Raw genomic sequence first — 19,348 nt, 5'->3', positions numbered from 1 at the left:
ATATTAGCATCTTGTATTCATCAAACTTATCCTGATCACAATATCCTTTCGTTGAATTCAATAACCTAATTTGTAGGCACATTAGTTTACTGATTTCGTTTTTAACTGATTTATCAACGCATTTCATTGGCTAATAATTAAAAAACAAAGTAGAAAGTTTAATATGTGTATATTATTTTGTTATATTACTACAAAATTAAACCAATTTGAAACTTTAGTCAATTTTATTAAGAGGAGTCTATAAAAATAAATTGAACTAACGTGCTTTTGAATAAAATTATTAAAGCCTCAAGAAGACTTATAGGTGTATGAAAGAACAAATTCAAAAAATAGAAAGAATCTCTAGAGAATTATTTCGGTGATGTTACTCATATTAGCATTCGGATATATCGCTAAAATTCTATCTAGTTTCCTGATCACGATAGACATCTGCATCAGGACAATGTGCTAGATGCTACACAAAGTGCTGAATACAAACGGCCATTTTAACTGACAGAGAACATTCGGCACGTTTTACTTACAGTTGTCCGTGATTAAGCATAAGAATGATATCCCTTTGTATTGAGTTTGCTATGGAGTTCAAAAAAAATTTATCTTCTTTTTGATAAGTAAAGAAGTAACATTGTAAATTTTTCAATTCCAAAATACACAATGTAAGTTATACTTATCCTTTCTCAATTGAAAAAGGCATGGAATTGTTCAAATATTTCTGTTAACAAATAATACAAATAAGCTTGTATCGCCCTTAAAATAAAAAAATTTTAATAAACTTTCGTTTAAATTTTAAGNATTCCTAATGCATTCTGATTCACTGAATTACGTTCTACCGTGTACAGAAAAAAGAGAAATTGAGAAGCAAAATGACTTTCTCTTAGAAAAGTAACGATATGCCAGTTCCTGGGCCTCCAATGGCAGGGGACTTCCACTCTCTGTGGGACTGGCTGAGCCTCCTTACGGGCGTGTTGCTCTGACGTCATTGTAAGGAGCAAAAACAGAAATGGCGCAGGATGTAATAGGTTTGAATCTGAAACTTGGTGCTTCTCTTCTTATTGTAATTAATGTAATTAAATATTTTAAAAATCAAAATAGCCGTGTTCACGTGAAATACTCATTCAAAATAAAGTAAAATTCGTTATCTTAAAAAATACTGATATTTAAATATTATAATATTGTTTTATTGACATTGATCTAAGTATTATATGAAATTCATCCTATTCAGCCTATGGGCTAAGATAAATCAAGATTCAGTTAATGATCTAACATCAATATATGAGTAAACATTTAGAATATTCAAATATACTGTATAGTGAATAAAAAATTTATTGATATGAAATTATATAAGCTAGGCTTGTGAACCGAAATCCTAAATAAGATATAAATCTCACTGAATTTTATTTTTAAAATATTTTTTAAGAAAATAAAACTGATGAGAATTAGTCATAAAATTTGAGAAAGATGACTTTATATGAAAAGTTGAATGGTATGGCTTTAAGCTATTAAGCTTCAAATTTTAAGCTTCTAATCTTAATTTAATAAAAATTATTAACTATCGGATATCAAGAGCTTTTAATCGAATTAAATCTATGAGAAATTCAACTTATTAAGTCAGTAATAGACTTTTCAATTGGTTTAAAGAAAATAGTAGCTGAATTTTATTAAATTATAAATGATTTATCACAGTTCAATTTTAAAATGTTGGCCTAAATAATTTGTTGGGATAATGTGAATTTTTAAAGAAATCTTTTCGTTAATATATATATCAATTTTTACAGTTTACAAATATTCTTAAACAAATTATCTTTACGTACCAACACTTGTAGCAGTGAAAACATAATTCACAACATTGAAAACTTAAATTAAGAATATTTAAATAATTTATATATATAAGTAATTTAAATATACGCCCCGACGTTAAGAAATTTTCATACATTAAAATATTCTTATTATATTATTATATCTTGATTTCAAATTATTTCTCTTGAACTTAATATTAGGTTTTATGCCTAGATGAATTAAGTCTTTAGTTGTATTGTAGGGTAAATGGAATGGAAAATCTTGAATTATAACAGTGTAAATTTATTATTTATATGGTTAAAAATCTAGGATTAATGTGATAAAAATATAGATCGAAACATAAAAGTTTAGTGTTGATTGATTCAGATAAATATTACTAATTAGTTTGATAAACTAGGTTTATCCTTTATAAAGTAAGATCAAGAGAAAAGTTTTAATTCTCATAAAGCTTAGAGGATATTAACTAATGATAAATGATTCATTTATCAAAATTCATATACTCAAAGCTAAGAAATTACTTTATAGATCATGCGACAGTAAGACGAAGAATGTAAGTTTCGTATACGTTTAGAAAATAAATATAAAAAAGATCTTAAAGTGTACAATAGTACTTAAATGTCGAGTAGAATGTATGGAAAGTGGAACTAAGCTATCGGGTTAGCCTATGTCTAGGTTGTAAAATGTTTATGGTCCTACGTCATGGATCGTAAAGATGACGTCACGAGGTTTAGTGGTCTCTACGTCGGCAGTTAAAATTGGAACAGATGGACAGTGCATGGCAATGAGACAGCTGAGTGTGACGTAATAACACTTCCTTGTTTATATTGTTAGATGCTTGTCGGAATCTCGTTTGAGCAACCAGTTTAAGAAAATTTATCTACAAGTTAAAATACATAATATTAAATCTAAATGTCATATAACTTGATAACTGATGAATCATAAATTTTCTATAATATTTTTCTACAAAATTTTCGAATTTTTAAATGCTTTTTTTATAGTTACATAGGCCTAAGACATATATTGCTCTATAAGTTACCGTTAATAATCTATAACTCTTTATTTTAACAGTATTTATTATGTTAATTATACTTACATTTGTATTTAAAGTACAATTAGAAAGTTTCTACATTGATAAGTTTAATTGCAATTAAACTTATCAATGCAAGTTTAATAAAAAAAATAATAATAATAAATAAATTCTCAAATAGATAATTTTTTTATAATCTAATTTTATAATTTCTAACGTAAGTTATTATAATATTATAGTTTTAAATTTATCAATGAGAAGTTTTATCATAAATCAAATTCTAGAAAATCAAAATTTATAAATTGATTTAATTTTATTTTTAAATTTGGTGAGGCCATTTTAAATTGATGAGATAACCAGTAATTAAGGTTAGTCTAACGCTTCAGACGTGATATTAACCAAAAATTTTCGTAGCATGTAATTAAATTTATTCTTATACTTTCACGAAAACATGTTTACTTATTCATAATTAATACATGATACTTATTAAATAAATATATCGTATTAATTATGCAGAAAAACTGAAAATTAGTCTACTTAGTTCATTATAAAGATTCATCTATTCCTTTTTTTAAATTAAAAAAAAATGTTTCTTTAGAGCTATCTCTGCAGTTTTTTTTTGTGACTTTAATATTTTTATCTGCTATTTTAATTGCTACTATTATAGTGTTTTTTATTATTATTAATGTTTAATAATTTTAGGGAAGATTGACACGATAAAAGAGTGTAAATTTTTAATTATTGAATGTCATTTAATCTAAAAATAGCATGCACTTTTCGCTTCTGGATAAACGTAATTTCTTTAATAAGGTCTAAACTTAATATTTTTGCATTAAGTGTTATAAATAATCATTAAAATATAATTTATATCATAATACGCAAATGTTTTTATTTAATAAGAATATTTAAATATTATGAAGTAACAAACTTATAATTGTTTTTGTTAAATAACTAAAACTTGTTAATTATATTTTAATAAGTTGTAAGCTTAAGATTATTTACAATTTGATATTTTTTATGGTTTAAAAATTCTATTCGCTGATTGTATGCATGAGATATTTTTATCTTAACACGACGTTAATCAGTATCATTTAAAAGATACAACGTAGTTGGAATGGTTTAAACATGTGATATCGAATAGTTTATCCGAAAGTAGGATGAGAAATTTCTATCGCACTTTCAAATCAGATGCTTGACAAATCGTATACTGTAGTAGACAAACCAGAAAGAAAATTGTCCCCACGATGGACGTACGGCGTTGTAGATTGTACAAGGTATGCAATACACACGACGCTCGAATCTCTGCAGTATGGTAGTAGCGAGTAGTTTGACCTCCATTTATTACACCAAAAACAAGTAATATAAAGGCTGTTAAATGCCAAAGCTCGTAAAGTGTCGGATTTTATTGTAGCTATGAACATGCTTACGAGTGGAAAAGACGAGTCGAACTTTCGTCTTGCCACCAGTAGGCCAGTCTTAGATCGTCTTACGCTGCATGTGTTAACACCAGATTTACCAAATGTTACCGCTAATTACTTTACTTTATTGTTATAGGCTACGTCATACGTCAACGTTTTAAAGTTTCTATTTAATTGTGAGTGATATGTTGATTTTTTTTAATTCTCTATTGCCATTGCCAAGTGTCTTTAATTAACGGCGATTAAAAAGAAACTAATTCAAGTAGTATATCAATGTTTGCATTATCATTATTATGAAAGTAAGAATTGATCTGAAATTCTAGGTATTAAAAGAAAAGATAAGCAAATAAAAATATAGAAACGATAACAAAAGATAAGTGGATAAGAATTTAAAATACACTTGATAATTTAATTCCTCCAATAGAAGGAACTTAAAATATTTTTCATAATTTTTTTGTATTCGAATTTGGAAATTAAGCTAAATTCTCATTGAAATATTTTAATAATTTTATTTATATAAAGGCTTATTTTCTTGGTATTTTAAATTATTTTTAGTTATAAATAATAGATTTTTCTGAAATACGTTACAGTACATTTTATGTAAACTAGAAAGAAAAAAAAGTACAGCAAATAATTAAGTCAAAACATGTAATATTCTAGTAAATTTACTTTTTCGTTTTGCATCTAAATTAGCAATTTATAATCAAATCAGAAAGAACATAGGTTATAAAAGTCGATAACAAATTTAATTGACAAATGATTTGTTGGCAAACTTGTCGAATTTTGTAATTTCTGTGATTTTTGATTTGATTGCTAAAACGAAAAGTTGGAAGAATTTGAATTATTTTAATAATTAAAATATGACTTTTGATTTTAGCATCAGCTCAATTAATTTAAACTTAATTTATCATTTTGAAAGTAACTAAATACAAGAAAAGTATAATTTCAGTCATTAAAATCATTTAATTTTTAATTATCTAGAATCTATAAAATCTTAATCTGCTTTAAATTTAATTGCTAAATTTTAAATTAGTGCAATAGCTATTCCTAAATTATTTAGGCTATTTCTTGTAATTGTGTATTGTTTCTTTAAAATATATATATATATATATATATGCATATACATAACAATTTATTAAAATAAATAAGATATTTATTTATGTAAATAAAAATCTTATCCGATTAGTCTATTTTACAAAATAAATTTATTGAAATTTTTCTATATATGTAGGCCTACATCCTTTGTAAAATATTTTTAAAAATATTGAAATAAAATATAAACCTATTTTTTAATATGCATAGACTTATATATACAGTATAACTATTTTTATTCGCGACTGTATTGATTTACTATGTAGAATATATAGGCCTACAGGAAAAGTGCATAAACAAAACGTGTATTTAATATTTCTACTAATAGATATTATAAACTGCTTTTTACAGGATGTAATATAATTATAAAGCTTAAAATATTTTTAATGTAAAGTTTTAAGAATGTTTTAATTCTATAACGATCTGTGAATAGTTGTTTCATAACCATTCTATAGTTTTGTAAGTATAAAATTTTATCATTGAATACTTTTTACCATTAGCCTAAATGTTTTTAATGAGGGAAAAAGTTTATTTTAACTTTAATTTAAAGGAATTTATTTTTTAAAAAAAATATATATATATAGGCTATATTATTTTCTTATATAATAACGTCAGGGGTAGAATTCGGGAGAGAAAATGTAAGAAAATATATATAATTTGTATTGTTTTAAATGTTTTAAACATAATTATTATCACTAAAAATTACATTTCTTTATTTTTAGATATTTACTAACAATTAAATACATGTTTTAAATATTAATTGTGTTTATCTTAACTGGAATCTAAAGATGGCAAGTCTTTTTTCTCCTTCCTCATCTACTTGGATTATTACTCTACAAGATTTGCGAATAAATTTAAAATTTTTATAGTACTTTTTAATAAAAGACATTCTACTTATGTGAAGCATGTTAGAAAACATTGATTTAGTTAATAATAATAATAATTTATGCTTATATAGAAGCATATAAATCTGTAAAGATAAAATGCAGACCAATGTAGGCCTATGATCTTTAACTTACTTTAAATGCTTAATATTTTCAATAGTCCTTAAAATATAAAATAAAAAATTAAATTAAATTAAATTTAAAAAAAAAAGGAAATAACGTTTCACTATATTATTAAACTATAGTCCATACTTTTTAAATGTAACTCGTGTCTTTTAGAAACTGCCCAACTTATATAGGTATGTAATTTCAGGCCTATATTAAATTCATATTTTTAAATATTAAACAAAATTATAGGCCTACAACTAGAAATGAATTATAAAGTTCTACATTTTAAAAATTTTTTAAATGATTATTATTAACGAGAGAAACCAATGAAGTGGACTATGATTCCCTATCTCCATGATGTTAAAATATATGATATACTGCATATGAATAGTATATTAAATAATATAAAGCGATTAAACGATAATATAATTAATATTTTTACTATGGAATATAATTAAGAAAATAATAAACAATGAAATTATTTATCAGATTTATCAAATTTTATTTAGAGAGATAGATCTGTTAATGCTTGTTTAAACGACATTTAAAGTAGTATTCAGCTCTTAATATACTTTTAAATATTATAAAAAATTAATTAAATATAGTTTTAACTGAAATGATTTTTACAAAATATATTTCCGTTAAGTTTATCCGGTCTCACAATAAGTCAGATTTCCTATATACATCATAAAGGATGGAAATAGTTAATTTTTGGTTTTCTCGTAAAACCTGGCTGTCAATCTTTTTTAATGATTGGTTTATAACATCTGTCTACCTTATCTTAATTTAATGAATAAACGGAGGCACGCTTCACCTCTTAAAATTTGCATACAATGTTCATATGCTCGTAAAATCGTAAGTTAATTTTAACCAATAATAAACAATTACTACTGGACTGTTTCCCTTTTTATATATAATGAATTATTATAGGAAATTCCAATGACAGTAAGACGATTGGATTCTATTAATTCAAATGACATCTGTTGCAAACAGCTGTTTTCTTATCGCAACATCTGATTACGATATATAACAGAAGTTATTAGTAGGTATGTCTTTAAAAAATCGGATGTGTAACTCAATGTAAATACCCAAGGTCAGATATTTTTATTAACTAACATTTTCTCGTAAAATTTTTAATTGCAAAACACTTTTCGTATGATTTATCAAAATATACACAAACAATATAATGATAGTGAAATCTTAAAGAAAATACTTTAAGTCTAATCTATAAAAATCTTATCTCATTGACGTTTAATCTTCAATGAGATTAGATTTGAAATAATAATATTTAAAATTAATAAAATTAAATTTTGTAAATTAGAAGGATGAATCGTCTTAAAAACGCTTTTGTTTCTCTGTTTTTTTATATATAAATTTATGGAATAAATTTTAAGTGAATGGGTATAAACTGTGTTTAAACTTTATATCTAAATTTAATTTAAAATTTAAACATACAATTAACATAGTGACAGATCTTATAAACTCATTTTTTAAATATTTAAAATTAAAAAATTGAGTACAAGTTGATGATAAATTATATAGAATTTGTAGCATTTTGAGAAAAATTCTAAGTAAAGAATTATGTTCTCTATTAAAGTTTTAAAGTGTCGTTAACAACGTTTTTACAAAGCAACTGCGACGATCTTTGCTGGAGTCGATCATGTATAAAATATATCTATTAGTTCGCATTAAACGAGTTTCCGTTTAAATATTAAAGAAGAAAACATCGAAGCTTATTTTTCGACCTTATAAAAGCAGAAGCGTTGCTTAAAGAAGGAAAAAAAAGGAGAAATGCATTTGATAAGGGGACGCGAGTGTATCATTTCAGCGCATCTTTGTGACGGATGATGGCACGTGATTTCCAGCGATGGACATCGTGCCCACGTCGTTTCATCACACTACGAACCATTAACCCGGCACACATCTGCCGACTTCTTCCCTCTCGACTGCTAATCAAATCAAGGAGATGAGTAATAGCTGTGTCTGTGTTGTGTATGGGGATTTCGAGTAATTCAGTTAGCTCGCCATGCAATAATATATCTGTTTTTTTCATCCTTTCTTGATTCCTAATGCATTCTGATTCACTGAATTACGTTCTACCGTGTACAGAAAAAAGAGAAATTGAGAAGCAAAATGACTTTCTCTTAGAAAAGTAACGATATGCCAGTTCCTGGGCCTCCAATGGCAGGGGACTTCCACTCTCTGTGGGACTGGCTGAGCCTCCTTACGGGCGTGTTGCTCTGACGTCATTGTAAGGAGCAAAAACAGAAATGGCGCAGGATGTAATAGGTTTGAATCTGAAACTTGGTGCTTCTCTTCTTATTGTAATTAATGTAATTAAATATTTTAAAAATCAAAATAGCCGTGTTCACGTGAAATACTCATTCAAAATAAAGTAAAATTCGTTATCTTAAAAAATACTGATATTTAAATATTATAATATTGTTTTATTGACATTGATCTAAGTATTATATGAAATTCATCCTATTCAGCCTATGGGCTAAGATAAATCAAGATTCAGTTAATGATCTAACATCAATATATGAGTAAACATTTAGAATATTCAAATATACTGTATAGTGAATAAAAAATTTATTGATATGAAATTATATAAGCTAGGCTTGTGAACCGAAATCCTAAATAAGATATAAATCTCACTGAATTTTATTTTTAAAATATTTTTTAAGAAAATAAAACTGATGAGAATTAGTCATAAAATTTGAGAAAGATGACTTTATATGAAAAGTTGAATGGTATGGCTTTAAGCTATTAAGCTTCAAATTTTAAGCTTCTAATCTTAATTTAATAAAAATTATTAACTATCGGATATCAAGAGCTTTTAATCGAATTAAATCTATGAGAAATTCAACTTATTAAGTCAGTAATAGACTTTTCAATTGGTTTAAAGAAAATAGTAGCTGAATTTTATTAAATTATAAATGATTTATCACAGTTCAATTTTAAAATGTTGGCCTAAATAATTTGTTGGGATAATGTGAATTTTTAAAGAAATCTTTTCGTTAATATATATATCAATTTTTACAGTTTACAAATATTCTTAAACAAATTATCTTTACGTACCAACACTTGTAGCAGTGAAAACATAATTCACAACATTGAAAACTTAAATTAAGAATATTTAAATAATTTATATATATAAGTAATTTAAATATACGCCCCGACGTTAAGAAATTTTCATACATTAAAATATTCTTATTATATTATTATATCTTGATTTCAAATTATTTCTCTTGAACTTAATATTAGGTTTTATGCCTAGATGAATTAAGTCTTTAGTTGTATTGTAGGGTAAATGGAATGGAAAATCTTGAATTATAACAGTGTAAATTTATTATTTATATGGTTAAAAATCTAGGATTAATGTGATAAAAATATAGATCGAAACATAAAAGTTTAGTGTTGATTGATTCAGATAAATATTACTAATTAGTTTGATAAACTAGGTTTATCCTTTATAAAGTAAGATCAAGAGAAAAGTTTTAATTCTCATAAAGCTTAGAGGATATTAACTAATGATAAATGATTCATTTATCAAAATTCATATACTCAAAGCTAAGAAATTACTTTATAGATCATGCGACAGTAAGACGAAGAATGTAAGTTTCGTATACGTTTAGAAAATAAATATAAAAAAGATCTTAAAGTGTACAATAGTACTTAAATGTCGAGTAGAATGTATGGAAAGTGGAACTAAGCTATCGGGTTAGCCTATGTCTAGGTTGTAAAATGTTTATGGTCCTACGTCATGGATCGTAAAGATGACGTCACGAGGTTTAGTGGTCTCTACGTCGGCAGTTAAAATTGGAACAGATGGACAGTGCATGGCAATGAGACAGCTGAGTGTGACGTAATAACACTTCCTTGTTTATATTGTTAGATGCTTGTCGGAATCTCGTTTGAGCAACCAGTTTAAGAAAATTTATCTACAAGTGTTTTCTAAAAATAATCATTAATATTAAATAATGATTCATTAATATTGGCAACCTCACGCGTAATTTAATTGCTTCTTGTTTGGTTTTGAATTTATTATCTATAATGATAAATTTACTCCATTATTATTATTTATATTATTTTTTTTCATTAAAAACTTTGTTTATTATTTTATTTCTGAATTTTTATATGGATATAGGCTAAGTTACAGTACTTTGTGATCCTTGCAGAGAACATGGCCTTAACAGCAATAATTATTAAATAAATATTTTTAGTCGAAATTTTAAATATACGTTTGAAAAAAGTTTCCATGTAATTAATTAATTAAAAACAGCATAGCATTCGCTTTTTTAAATCAAATTTCTTGTGTATTTCAATGTCTTTAGCTTAGCTGTAAAGCATATTTAAGTTCACAGAAAAAATTAGTTTTGAAATTTATTCACAATTATTAGTACAGTACATTCCCATAATCTAGTCAGTATACAACTTTTTATTATTTATTAAAATAATAAACTTCAGAGTTGTTAAATTTTTAATTACTGAGCTAAACTTATTCGTAAAATTTCCCTATTTTTAATGAGATGTTTACATGTTTTGATGCAATATAAGATCTATTATTAATGTTTTTTATTTTAATTTTATTGAATAAATAAATACATTTACCGAAAATAAATTAGAAGTTCTATCGAAAAAATTAATTCGAATCTATCGGAAAAATATATCGTTAGTATTTCTTAATGTGCGTTAAGTTTATAAAAAAATCGTAAAATTTATTATTTTAAGAAACGTAATTTATACATTTAAACACGTATTTAACATGCGCATTTAAGAATATAATAAAAATAAACCTTTAAATATAGAAATATCATATACTACGTCACAGAAATTCTAGACCTAAATATAAATTAGCTTGTTGACAAATTTTCTTCAATATTTTTTCCTCCTTTTAATGTTTCATTTTTTAAAATTAAAAATGTCTTTCTTTCTTACCTATTCTCTTAATAATTTATACAAGTGGGAGTGTTTCGTTAAATTTGTAGATGATTTGTTGACTATATTAAAATTTTTAATTTATCGGTTCAGATCAATAATAAAAATATTTATTTTTATCTTTTATATAAATAAAACAGTCTTGAACTTATATTGATTATATGATCACAAGACGAAATATCACTGGCATAAGAAACAGGTGTTACCAATTGATTTTGACTAATAAGTGACAGTAAATATATTGTAGACAGGGTCTTACTAGTAATAAAATATTCTTTGATTTTCATAATTCTATAGATGTGAATCCTATTTGAGATATATAAATATTAAATTATTAATATATATGAAACTTCTCAGTGAAAAACATTTCTCTTTAATAAACAGCATTTTGTTAGATCTGTAGGCCTATAGACAGAAATATGATTTTCGGCTCCGATACGCATTAAATTACTTAAAATACTAGTTGTTAAGCTATTATAATGAATAAATTTTTATTATAGTTAATTAAATATTTAAAATAATTCAAATTTTTTAAAATTTATTGCATAAATTTTGTTTTATTAGGACCAAATGGATGTCCCCGTAGAAGAGGACGACAAACTTATACCCGATTCCAAACCTTGGAACTGGAAAAGGAATTTCACTTCAATCATTATCTGACACGGAGGAGAAGGATAGAAATCGCTCATGCTCTCTGTCTAACGGAGCGGCAGATCAAGATATGGTTTCAAAATCGGAGAATGAAGCTGAAGAAGGAGCTGAGAGCCGTCAAGGAAATAAACGAACAAGCACGACTGGAGGCCAAACTGAAAGAGCAAGACGACGACAAACAGAGCAAGAAGTCTTCTCTGGATCAACCGCAGGCACAAAACAAAGAACAAGCTATAGATAGTTCGGATGCGGGAGCGGCCGACCGAGGGAGTAGTCCAGGTGCGGCCATTGTAGTTAGTCGCTCTGTCAATAGAATGCCCAACGAAGAAACGTCTTCTTCGGGGAAGTCTCCAGATTTTGTCAACGCTCAACAACCTTAGATATAAGTTGACGGTTTACCGACGACCATCGATTCGTATTTGCTAAGCTAGCCATTAAGGACTGGACTTTCGATATAAATATAAATATATATATATATAAAAGGACGGTTGGAATTTGTGCTGACTTTTGTTTGAAAATCGTTTATTTGGTTCTCCTCAACTGACCCCAAGAATGGGTCTTTTATATTATAATACAGGGAAATTGATCAACCTACTTTCATTTTTGAAAGTTTTTTGTTTTTTTTTAATTTTACTTACGTCGATAGCAGTATTGTAATTAATCGCAGTTATTTAGGAAATTATATTTTTAATTTAAAAGTCTTTTAATTTTTAAAATCATTAATTCCATTTGTAACTCAAATTATGTTATTCCAGTTTGGGGCTTCCCATCTGTTAATTAGGCGATTGAATCTAAAATCGTCTCATCCTCATGTTTTGTACAAATATACAAATGTGTGTTGTTCTGTATAATCCTTCGTTATGTAATTAAGAACTAGTATATATATTTTTCCCCTTTGATTTTAATATTTTGGCTATATCTGATGGTAACGATAGCCTTTTGTTTGTTTTTTTTTCAAAGAAAAATCAGGGTTTTTAATATGGCGTATGCTTGTTTGCTGTTTACGCACAGGGTCTTTTTTTCTTATTTTAAAATTAGTTGTTTTTAAACTGTTTTTTCCTTTTATATTTTCGCTTTTCTTGTGATAAAATAAATAATTCTAATTGTTATGGTTAGAGAAGGTTTTGGATTTAACTTTTAATGGTCTGAAGGACTTGAATATTTTTGCTTTGTGTTTTGTTTCATGTTTTTAATATGGGAAAACGGCAATCATCATTCTCGTTAATGAAAATATATTTCGAATTGCTTCGAAATTAAAATAAAGATTAATAAAGTAATAAGGATAATAATCATGTTTTTGTTTTGTTTTGCAACATATTCTATGAGTTTAATAGAAAATGTATGCTTGTTGGTTATTCTATAATGTTAATATTTGGAAAATTGGCAATAGGTCTTCCGAAATCATTGCCAAATATAGGCCTAAATGGTGCCATATAGTATGTTGAGCCAACATGATTCGAGTCAATTGTGCCATACCTGCAAGTATTTCTTAACATTACAACAATCTTTGTTGCTTCTTACTAAAGATAGGATATTAACTTCTGATTATAGATCTAATAGGGCATTGTTTTATTTGATTTTTATTCAAACTCAAATGAAATATAAAAAAGAAACTTTGTTATGTGCAATAAATCATATCAGTTTTCGAACAATTTGCATATGATTTACGTTGAAGTTGCCGTTTCCTCTCTAAACAAAGAAAAACTTAGTATCCATATAAAGTGCACGTGTATCTGTCTCTCTCTTAATCTCTTATTATACATGTATGTGTACATATGCATATATAGATGTATATATGGATATGTATGCCTAACACGTAAATACACGTACAATATATATTCCATAGCGTGAATGTTCATCCTCGCCCTAATCTAATCCGAAAAAGAATGTCTGGTGTCATCGTCCGCTGTAGATCGAGTTCAATGTCATAAAATCGTAAGCAAATAGACGTTTCTTAAATAAAAAAAAAAAATTACTACTGCAAACGGGGTATTGTATTTTGCCCAGACGTACAGTAGGCTAAATGTATCCAGAATTCGTACTATGAAAGCGTTTGATGTGATCTGACGTCACGGGCTCCAAACTGATGTTAGGTCGAAGCAGTACAAGTTCCACTATAATTTATTTCATCTTTAAATATCTCATTGATCAACGTTGCGATTATTTCAGATGATGTGATTTATCTTCCAATTTCATTTTTTTCATAAGCTTTGACTCGGTTAGAAGATTTTTAAAATTTGAGGAATGTTTTTCTTCTAACTAAAAATCATAACTTTCCAAATATAGAGTTTGGTTGGGTAAGATTTTGTTTATGTTTAAATTTCTTAGTTATGGTATGAAGGTTTTAAACCACGTATAAAGCATCAAAATATGAAATTTTATGCAATAAATTACAATTTAATCTATTTATATAAGAGTGCAATGGAATGAAAGTTTTGACATTTTAACCACGTTTTAGAGGAAATGGTCCTTTTTAATTTATGTTCTCGGCTATAGTATTAATGTAAAATTGGTAACGTGACGTCATAACACAGCACCCAATCACGTCAGTTGTTGTATGGTGACTGTAAAAATTGAAATAGTTAGGTGCTTTTACTCTTGCACGGTGACATGTCTAATTCACCAGTAATCCCTCCTCTGCTCAAAACTCCTGTACAATCTCTTACAGGTTAAATACATCTAAAAGTTCTCACGCTAATTTCGTGTCTTTGTCGATTAGATAATAGTGATTTTGTCAATCCGAGCGCCCCATTGGTGGTGTATGTTCATGTACTATACCTCTTTCGGTACTACTTGAGCCGAGCTGTAGCTTTTGGCTTTAAGTAGCCAGATATGTGACTAGAAGATCACTCGAATACCGAGACTTCGAAGTCATAGTCAAATACGTTATAATTATACGTCAGATTGCCGGATATACATGATGTGCTGAATAAACATGCTGTGAGAATAGAATGTGTGTCTAGTTTGTTTTCTTGTATCAAATCATTACATTACATTCCGATAAACGTGAAATTTATTTAAATTTTCGCTTTATAAATGTGTCGATAAATGTTAAAATCTAAAGGAAAAAAAAGAAGTTAGATTTAATATAAACATAGCAATTTACGATTTTCTTATGTGAAAATAAGTTTGAAATAATAAAAATTTTCATTTAAAATACAGAGTAGAGCCATTTTTAGTGCTTAATTAATTAATGCCTTATGCTTGAATACTAAAATTATCGGTCTACATTTATAATTATAAGCCTTTATGAAAAATTGATGATAAATATTGTTTATAAATAAATTTTATCAGTCTATGAACTTGTTTTATATGACTTAAAATTATATATAGGCCTTAACATTAGATTTACACGAACAAATAGTAACAGCTTTCTATTCATATTTTCCCATATTAGATATTAAAAAATAAAAGATTTTATTCCCTCATAAGATTCAAAACAAAAAATAAAAATGACACAGTAGTCTAGTTTTACACTATAATAAAAGACGTTTAAATAACAAACTTAAAGCATTAATATCATTTCTTTCACTTTAAACAACCTAACACGTAAAATTTTAACGTCTTTTTACAAAAAAAAAAGGAAGAAAAAATCTTTCAGACCTACAGGACAGACGGGTCTACAGATTAGATAATATATTTTTTATGATGGCTATTTAGATATAGCTAAGTAGGCCTAAGGAGAGAACTGATATTCCGTCTATTAGGTTGTGCAATTAACCAACTAGTAGGCCCGAGGACATAACTGATAAGTTCAAATTAGTTTAAAGGAAATTTTTTTAACGTTTTATTTTTATATTCAACGTTTTTATGGCGTTGTAATATTAATTTTAATTACAAGAATCATTTCTAAATCAGCAAAACAGAAATTTTCTTAATTACATTTAGATTTAAAAATTTTTTTGGAATATTTTACTAATATTAAAATATCAAGTTAAAATTAAATTTATATTTAGCAAAAATTTACATAACATAAAAAACTTATTAAATTTAATGAATAGAATTTGTTCGAAAGTAAATTGAATGAGTAGTATTGAGACTAGTTGTCAATATTTAAATTTCTGATATAAATAATCTAAAAAATTAATTGATTAAAAATTAATTCTATAATTAGGCTTTCTATAACTTGCAAAAAATGAATTCAGAATAAAGTTTTCTAATAATGAATTTTCTCAATTTATTAACCGTATAGTAATCGAGCACGTTAAGTTAATAAACCAAATTTATATTTAAAAAATTCTATAAATTACGCTAAAATTGCGTTTCAAAAATTGTATAAATTTATTTTTTAATCTTAAATTTTAAAATAAATTCCGAAATATTTTACAACCAATTTTTTTCGTTGGTTTATTCATAAATTACTTTAAAACGTGTTTCGTAATGCGAAGTAGCATTACAATTAATTTTAGCATTTATAAATTTCAAGTAAAAAGAAAAGAAAAGAAAAAACCTGTCAAGTTTTGAATTTATTATAAGTCTATACGCGAAAGATTATACTTAGATTCTTTGCAGCCTTGAGTAGGCGTATACCTTTATAACACCAGAATAAATTACAAGTCCTACAAAATATTTTAAAAATAATTTTATAAAATTTAAAAATAAAACAATAATTAAATTTTTAGTTAAATAATTGTCGAATACTTTTTATCTTTATTTCATTGGACTGAATTTTATCTGAATTCAATTTATATAGGATTTAACATATAAAATACCGATATATACAATTATTGAAAAAGTGAGATAAATTTGGTTATTTACAATCGTCGTTGTATTAATTAATAAGCAAATTTAATAAATAATTATAAATTATAAAATTCTAAATAATAGAAAATAATATTGTTTTTAATAATGCTCTATATACAGTAATGTAGTTTATCTAAGAAAAGTTTCCAATTCGATAGAATCGATCATTACAAAAGAGCTTATCACTTTAATTCGAACTATGAAAACAAGATCAAATATTAAATAAATAATTTTGAGTTTCTGCTCATAAAAATAAGATTTTTAGCCCATTGATGGGAGGTATAGGGGGCGACACTTCCCGAGCACCAAAACAAGGGACAAAAGCCTAACTTCAAGCCAACCAAAACACTTTTTAAACATGTGAATTAATTTAACATTCTCAACATCGCAACAGTTATATTTGAAAGGTTTCTCTTTAAAATTAAATTTAAATGCTTCAAGACTTTATTTAATATATATTTTATGTAAAAACTTGACTTATTAATTTGAAAAAAAATTATTAAATGTGTATAAGATATTTGTTTTATTCTAAATTATTATGAAAAATAAAATATAAAATTTTTAAAAATTTTTATTAATGCTATATTTTGTTTAATATATCCATTACTGAATAGCAAACGTGCTGATTCAGATATAAAATATTTTCTTTAAATTAATTTATTTTAAAACTGGATTTTTTTTGGAAGAATTTATAAAAATTTAGATCTTTTTAAAGTGTTTCTTTATTTTTATTACTACACTTTATATTATTATAATGCAATAAAATAGTCTAATTCGAGTACGCTTTCACGAAGATGACATATTCCTAAATTCAAAATATTATATATTTAAATTTTGAGAGTCAGATTTAGTCACAATTCGCTGGAAGTACAGTATAAAGATTTTCCATAATTTCTTTAATACTCGAAACAAATTAGACTAAATAACATAGTTGAATAATATAAATATTAGTTTAGCTATGTATACTATAACAAATTTTAGGACAATCTGTGATAACAGAATATTCCAGAAAAAAATGAAGGTCGGGATACAATTACTGTGAACTGGAAACAATAGTGCGGTAGTTGTTAGAGCCATTAGCGAAGTGAAGCGATATTTCACGTATACGTTGACATCCGCATTACAATTTGGTCGAAGTGTAATACAAAAGACACCGCCCTAGGCTTGGAAACGGACAGTATGTTATTCCGTAAGATGACTTCTGTACAACATTTTCTTTGTCTGTCTATGCTTTACGAGCTCGCCCAACCAGATACAACTTCGACAGCTGTCGACTACAAAAATTACTTTTCAGACCCTACTGGAAACGTGTGAGAATTCACGTGATAAATATTCAAGCGATCAACCGACCAATACTGTCACGTAGAAAATCAACCAATAGTTGGAAAGAAACCGAAACGAGGCTACAGTCCGAATGATCGCCATGTTACCTCTTGTCGATGTAGCAAAAGTAGAGACAACCTTCCAACAGAAAAGTTTTCCTGCTTATAAATGTAGGCCTATAGAACTACTGTATACCTATGTAAACCTCTACATAGTAGGCATAGGTCATACTAGACATTTAGGCTTCAAATATTTAAAATAGTTTAATATAACGTTATAATTAATTAATTAAACTCTTTCCTCGTTTATTTATTTTACACATATATAAATCTAAAGGTAATCATAAACAGAACACGCAGAATATAGGGCCTATATGATCTATAATAGTTCTTTATTGTAGATTTACATCGAATCTGGATATTACAGTGCATAGACTATTTAAAATTGGACAGAAATTCCAGCTCATTTGTATGATATAATAATTAGCTTATGTCCATTTAAAAATTATTATTCGATTTATAATGCCTTTTTACGATGTGAGAATAATCAGGATAATCTTTCTCGTATATCACTTTAAAAATAAAGAGAGCTTTCTTTTATAGCTTACTAAAAGTAACATTTATAGGCCTATTATAAAATATCCTTCTTTATAAAAAGAAACGTTATTTTAATTTTATGGCATTGGTGTTATCTCATTTTTTTATGGCAAAACTGTTAGTAACTTGCGAGCTTTGTGTGTGTTAAAGCGATCGATAAAATACCTTTGTTAGATTTAACTTTAAAAAAATACAAAAGAAAAAATAGTTACGTGGAAACAATCAATCATAAATTTAATTTGAAAATCAAAAATTTAATTCGTTATAGAAAATGATGAATACACGAAGAATCAAACGTGCAACAAGCTTTAAAAAATACTCTGAAATTTAATCGTCAAATTCTTCTTATTGATTTATTTAAAGTGTAGGGCTTATAGGCCTATTTGTTTTTAATTTGTTCATTAATATCCATCTTTATGATTTATTTATTTGTTAAAACATACTTTTATTTTCTTGTTTTTCATATTATTATTAGATAAAAAGAAGAAAGAAACGTATCAAGAGAGAAAATAAATTTAAATTTTATTAAAGTAAAAAGTTACAGAAGCGAGATATAAACTCAGGTTATATCTAAAGCAAGATACAAGATGTAACTATAAAATATAAATGAGTTTCTTATAAATAAATGAATTTGTTTTGTTTTCCTGCAATCCAAATTTTTACAAATTAATGATTAAATTTGAATATTTTCTGAACTTTCAAATTTTAATTTTTATTTATTCATAAGTATTCAAAAATTCATTTTATTAAGTTCTATGCAATACTTCTTTT

The 19,348-nt window shown here is 26.2% G+C and overlaps 1 protein-coding gene across 1 annotated transcript in view; it reads left to right on the top strand.

The window, feature by feature from the left end:
• LOC111623141 (homeobox protein abdominal-A homolog) overlaps positions 1–14,864 on the top strand; it is a 44,435-nt gene extending 29,571 nt beyond the window's left edge. The window contains exon 3 of the mRNA XM_023365627.1: positions 11,829–14,864. Within this exon, the coding sequence (XP_023221395.1) occupies positions 11,829–12,295 (467 nt within the window). The 3' untranslated portion in view covers positions 12,296–14,864. The remainder of the gene's footprint in view (positions 1–11,828) is intronic.
• Positions 14,865–19,348: the final 4,484 nt, after the last annotated feature.

This window comes from Centruroides sculpturatus, unplaced genomic scaffold (genome assembly GCF_000671375.1).
Source record: "Centruroides sculpturatus isolate CEXI.00-Female unplaced genomic scaffold, Cexi_2.0 scaffold144, whole genome shotgun sequence".
Classification (NCBI taxonomy): domain Eukaryota; kingdom Metazoa; phylum Arthropoda; class Arachnida; order Scorpiones; family Buthidae; genus Centruroides; species Centruroides sculpturatus.
This window is presented reverse-complemented; position numbering and strand designations above follow the sequence as displayed.